This window comes from Chaetura pelagica, unplaced genomic scaffold, assembly GCF_000747805.2.
Source record: "Chaetura pelagica isolate M959 unplaced genomic scaffold, ChaPel_1.0 scaffold356, whole genome shotgun sequence".
NCBI classification, from domain to species: domain Eukaryota; kingdom Metazoa; phylum Chordata; class Aves; order Apodiformes; family Apodidae; genus Chaetura; species Chaetura pelagica.
The window spans coordinates 4,056,888-4,062,738 of record NW_009953964.1 but is presented as its reverse complement, the minus strand read 5'-3'; the positions used below and the strand labels follow the sequence as shown (position 1 = coordinate 4,062,738).

The following is a 5,851-nucleotide window of genomic DNA, read 5'->3' as shown; positions in this document are numbered from 1 at the left end:
TGATAAGCTTCCAGGGAATGGTTGTTGGTGTCCATGCATTTTAGTAGTACTATAATACTCAAAGCACCCTACAATAGTACTTGAGTTACATGTCCATGCATGTTGGAATCTTATGGAGAACAAATGGGTGGCTTTGAGATTTAGATGTTCATGAGGCTGCTTAAAGGTGAGTCCTGCTGGTCCTGGTACCCTGTGGACTAGTTGATGACATCAAGTCTATATCTAAATAGTCAATACAGGCTTTTAGTGCCAAAAATGTGGAATTGTAGGATAATCCCACTCATATCCATGTACAGGCTGCACTTTGCTGAACTGAGGTCTCATGGACTTCCTATTTTTTTCCCAGAGGCTGGCTTCTAAGCCTATATTTCATTGAGATAATCTTGATCAGGATATATCAGGAAGCCAGTAAATAAGCTGTCTGTCCAGTATGGATCATAAAAGAGCCCGTTTTGTTCTGAGTAAAAGATCTGCAGCCACACCTCATCCTCCTGCTTCAGAGAAAGGATGGTGGATCCAGAGGCAACGTCGTGGTTCCCAGTGTTGGCATCAAAAGTCTTGATCCGGTACTGCCCGTTGTGGACCAAGCCAATGGCCAAATGCTTGTTGGCCAAAGTGATATCGTAAGTGAAGTAGTAAATACCTGGGATGCTGCATATGAATTTCCCACTGGAAGCATTGTAATGGCCTCCCTCGTTCATCAGGATCCTGTCAAATTTGATGGGCAGCCTTTCCCTTGGGTAGCTCTTCGAGACAGCCACAGAGAAGGCAGATTTGGCTTTGTTTGCATTGCAGGTGCAGGGTCCTGGCATTCCAGCCTCTCCCTTGTTTCCTTTGGGCCCTTTCTTTCCTTGTGCTCCATTTTTTCCAGGATTACCTTTTAAACCCTTGGGCCCTCGTGGCCCTGCCTTGCCAATAGCACCAGCTTTCCCCTTTGGTCCTGGCTTGCCAGGGTTTCCTGTTCTGCCTTGTGGACCTAGAAGAAAAATAATATTGTAAATTTTTCAGTGAAAGAGATGATATGGCAAATGAATGGTAAGGGGTTGTATCATTGCAGGGCTATATTTTCATTTGGGAGGAAAAATTTGCTGGTGGGAATCCTGATGAAATACCACTTGGGGCTGGACATCTGTTAGGACTGACAAGTAATATTAGGTGTAGGTAAATAGCATGTTAACAATGGGACTTGGGAGCAGGACAGTCTGTCTCTTTTAAAAAACCAAAAGGCTGGTTCAATTATCTGGCTCACTTGAGAAAAAAGAGTAATTAATTCTAAAAGTAGCCATGAACAAGCTTTAGGTGTTTGGGTTTTTCAAGAGTGGAACAGGTTTGTGAAGCTTTTGGAACCTAGCTTAGGGCAGATGGGGTACTTTTCATCTCCTCTCTCTTTTATCTTTTTTTCCCACTTTTTTTTTTTTTTAAAAAAAAAACCCAACAATTTAATGTTAAAATAATTATAGGTGTAGTAAAAAGTCCAGCCTGGCTGGGAGATGAACCAGTCATGAACCTGGTGCAGGGCCTGTCCTGATACAGGAAATGAGTTGATGAGTTGGGTTGTCACAGTGATGCTGAAGCTGCTAATTAGTGCTGATTGCGGTAGAGTCTGATACAAGACAAATTAATGGGGGTTTATGCCCTGTCTCTTGACCTGCAGTAGCAAGACTACATTTCAGAGCAGCTGTGGGTGGAAATCTGCTTTCCAGATTCCATGTTTCGGGGGGTGGGAGAAGAGAGGAAGAGGCAGCTCTGGCACGCTGTGGTTATGCTGAATCAGGAGTGCACTCTAGTGCAGACACGGGAAATCGCTGCTTCCTCACCACAGCTGATTCTGCTGCGTGGTGACTACAAGGCTGCAGCTGGAGGAGAGTTCTAGTAAGTAAAGAAAGGCTGTTTGATTTATATTGTGTGGTCAGAGCAGTGCCTGTCACCCAGCCAGAGGGCTCCAGGACAAGTACTTATTTTTTTCCCCTGACTTTGTTTTGCTAGAGAGCAGGAGTCAGAGACCACCACTTTCTCTCATCTAGAGAGCATACGTTGGAACAGGACGACTATCACTTCCTAACAAGATGAAGCCAGCAGAAATCACATACAGCATGAAGATGCTATCAGCAAATAATGTGAGGCTGAGCCCCCTCTCCCCTCCTGGCAGGAACTGACAAGTGTGAGATGTTGGAGAGGGGAGAGTGGAGATATCTGGCAGTTGCCTGAGATGTTGCCTGTCACAGGGCTCAGATTTCGGGTGACAGGTGGCTGTTAACTGGACTGTTGCACTATTGCTTTTATGTTTTACCCTTGTTGTGTTAAGAAGTGCTTTTCTCTTACCTTCATCTCCGTGCTCGCCTTTATCCCCATCCTTGCCGTCCTTGCCATCTTTGCCTGGGAAGCCCATCCTGCCCACTGTCCCTGGAGCCCCAGGTGCACCGGGGGGGCCGGGTGGCCCGGGGGGTCCTGGCAGGCTGCACGCCAGCTGGGGACCCTCCTGCAGCCCTCCCTTGGCAAAGCCCTCAAGGATGTGGTTTGCCACGCAGGGCACAGTCCAGAGGAGGAGGACAGCAGAGATCATGGTGCAGCCTGTAAAGAGGAGGTGGGATGTGGCTGTTAACTTGTAGCAGCCAGGATGTGTAGGTATGGCAGTGTCCACTCCATTGGGACAGTGTGTTGTAGACACTTCCAGGAAAATTTGAGATAGTTGGAATTTTTCTTTGGCAGGGTTGTGGAAACTGTTTGTTTTGGTGTGACATGAATTCAGGGATTTGTCTCATGGAGTTTTCTAGGTTCAACAATTTTTATTATTTTTTTTCAAACTTGCTCTTCTATAGGTCTGTAAGTGTGGCCATCCCTCATTTGGTTTTGTTTCCTGGGCCTCCTTTCTCCCAAAGTAGCAGTGGCAGAGGGATGCAGAAAGCAGCTGCTTGGGCTAGTGGAAGGGAGGAAGGGGAAAGGCTTTTGGTTTAAACTTTCCCAGTAAGACTTGCCCTGTGGCAGGGCTACTGGGGTTTCTTACCAAGCACAAAACCCATTGTGTGATGTAGGGCTGAATTTAGGAGATGGGCTTGTGGAGACTTTGGGCCAGGGCAGTCCTTACTGTGTTTTGCCTGACAGTGTGAATAGAGCCTCCTAGCTAGTTAATGATACAGGGTAATTTTTATACAGTAAAATATCCCTCTGGATCTCTGCACATGGAGCTGTTTGGAAATAGCTGTGCCCCATGTGCAGTGCCTGAGTAACTCCAGTGCATCTTGAAATAATGCCCAGATGTACCAGCAGCTTGGAGAGGATGCTTGAAATCAGGATGATTGATTGAGAGCCTGTCTTCATGCATGACCCCCCCCAAGACTCTGGGTATTAGAAGCACTCAAAATAGAATTTAGGTTCTGCACATGGTTACAGATATAGTAAAAGAAAATGTCCCCTACAGTATCAGTTGCTGAGTACCCATGGGTAAAGGTGCTCCTGCCATTCCCTCCCCAGAGCAGAAGGCCTCCCCCTGCCCAGGATGAGGATTTTTTTCCTCCCTTTGCTCTTCTGGAGAGGGAGGTTATGAACATGGCCAGAGGGTGATCCCTGATGGGCATTGACCACAGCCGAGGGGAGAGACTGATGGAGTTGGGCCCTTTTCTAATTGCATGAGTTTGGAAACAAGCTGATGGGGAATGAAAGACATCCCCTGGCCTGATTTCTTTCTTTCAGCTTCTGTAGCTGGAGTAGCCCTTGGAGAAATGAGCCATGAAGCCTAAAACTGCCCCATACAAATCCGGCTGGTTCACTCTTTGCTCGGTTGCCCTTTGATTAGAAGAGATCAAGGTAAAACTAAAAGATTTTTTTTTTTTTCTGAAGGAATTAGCCATGTATCACTTTGATGCAACTCCTATCCCCAGGCTAAGAGGTGCACACTCTGATGGAAAAGATGCTTATGAAATTTAGTCTTTTCCCTGACTACAGCTACCTCTAGCTGTGGAGAGTTAAATATTTTACAAGAATCATTGATTTACATGGGCTTTCTTATCACATCCTGAAGTCCTTCTAATGAAATACAGAATATAAGCAAGGATTGAAAAGCAAGCAAACTGCCTTTCACCTGTTTCTTTCAAGCTTTAGTTCTGGAGCAGATTTGTAGTTAAATACAGATGTAGTAAAAGATGAGCTGGGATATCCCAGACCTTTCAGGCTGTTGGTGGCTTTTTTTGGTCAGGCAAGGTTCTGTGTGGTATTAAGCCAAATACTGTGAGGCTTTAGCAGGAGCATTTTGCTTAACTTCTGCACTGGAAATAAGATGCTTAAAGTATTGTATAAATTTCATTTTGACCTTAGTGCTCTCATCCTGGTATCAGCTCCTGAAGGGAGCAGAAATGCAGATTACAAGCTCCAAATTCAGCGAGCAATACGCTACATATTAATGCCAAATGGGAGCTCCCCAGTTCTGCGACACGTGTAATTAAGAACATGCAGAGAAATGGGAAATGCAAAACAGATCTCTGGGCTGGATTTGGCTGCTAAGCCATTTTGTTCTTTAGCTCTCTTGCTTTTCTTATACCTAAGTTCATTTGCTGCTGGTGGGAAGTGTTGGTTCATTGGCCTTGTGAGATGGAAATCACCAGCTGGTATTAATGCGACAGTTGAATAAAGGCTTTTTGGTTGGTGGAAAGGGAAACAAAATGTTAAAATGTCTGCAGAGTTGGGAGGTCCAAAAGAAAGCTCCATCCCTGTTTCCCACTAACCACATTAAATAGGGCAGAAGAGAAGTGAGAGGTGCCTGGAGGTGGATAATACCAGTAAGTTGTGGCAAGAAAAAATGTCATTGTGGAGAATAACCTGGAAAAAAGCTGGGACTGCTTCAGGTAGAGGGAAAATGGGCAAGAGGGAGCACAGAGCAGAAGACAGCTCTTTTAGTCTCTTACCATGAGTACTTCTGTTACCTTCAGACAACCCAGCTAGTTGACCTGAGGGATAAAGAGTGGCAAATAAAATACCCCAAGGCTGGGATGTTAGTGGTATTGGTACTTGGGTAGACAAGGAACATTGAACTACCTGGAGCCATGCACTGGAGCAGCTCCTGAGTTGGTGTTAATTAACAGCTCCACAAGAACATTTCATCCCACATCACAGCAGTGTGTGTGGGATGCAAAGCACAGTCACATTCACAAGAGGATCTATAAATAACCTCTTAAAGAAATCTGTTTGAAAGAAAACAAACCTCATGCTGTTCCACCTTAAAAGGAAAATTGCTCCTCCATGTAGAACGTATTATGAACTCCAAAAAGCAAATTGGAAACAGATCAGCATCTTTCCTCTCTGCAGTATGGGCAGCAGGCCTGGCACTGGGAGCAGCATAGTATCAGTTGAGGTCTTACTTTTTGCATAACATTTTAATTAATGGATTTGTTAACAGGGTTTTGGAGACTTTTTGGCCATGACTAATCCCTGTTGTTCAGTAGCATGCACCATGTCCTGCAGCCAGATCAATGGAAATTGCAGCTGTGGGTCCAGGCTATCCCCTGGGATCTATGTATTCCTTAAAACTGTGCTGTGGTTCCCCACTGGGTAATTTTGGGGAATAATTGTTAGGAAGCAAACCAGGTAATTAATGATTTTGGAAGATGTTGACTCCTGAGTCTTAGAGCTGGAGCACAATGTTACAGAAAATATAAAGTAAAGCAATAAAGACAGAGTGCCTCTGATTTGCAAGTGAGAAACATGCAGAGCTGTTTACTGGCTTTTCACTTCTTAACAAGCCACAAGTTTAGAGGCCTTCACTATAATTATGTCATAAAATGTAATGAAGGATTCAAAGCAAGAATGTTTCTGATATGGAATGTTCCAACTCTGTCCCATGGCTTTTATGAGACACTCT

The 5,851-nt window shown here is 44.8% G+C and overlaps 1 protein-coding gene across 1 annotated transcript; it reads right to left on the bottom strand.

Annotated features, from left to right (window-relative positions):
- Nucleotides 1-362: 362 nt before the first annotated feature.
- Nucleotides 363-2,563, bottom strand: C1QTNF2 (C1q and tumor necrosis factor related protein 2). Its single transcript, XM_010001955.1, has 2 exons — nt 2,323-2,563; nt 363-976 (listed from the first exon to the last, which is right to left on the bottom strand). Exons 1-2 carry the CDS (start codon nt 2,561-2,563, stop codon nt 363-365), a joined length of 855 nt encoding a protein of 284 aa, XP_010000257.1.
- Nucleotides 2,564-5,851: the final 3,288 nt, after the last annotated feature.

What these genes read in the sequence shown, in the direction of transcription:
- C1QTNF2 (XM_010001955.1), bottom strand. Translation starts at nt 2,563, where the DNA reads ATGATCTCTGCTGTCCTCCTCCTCTGGACTGTGCCCTGCGTGGCAAAC. An exon ending in AGGCGAGCACGGAGATGAAG is followed by an intron (nt 977 to 2,322) that starts GTAAGAGAAAAG and finishes TTTTTCTTCTAG; the next exon opens with GTCCACAAGGCAGAACAGGA.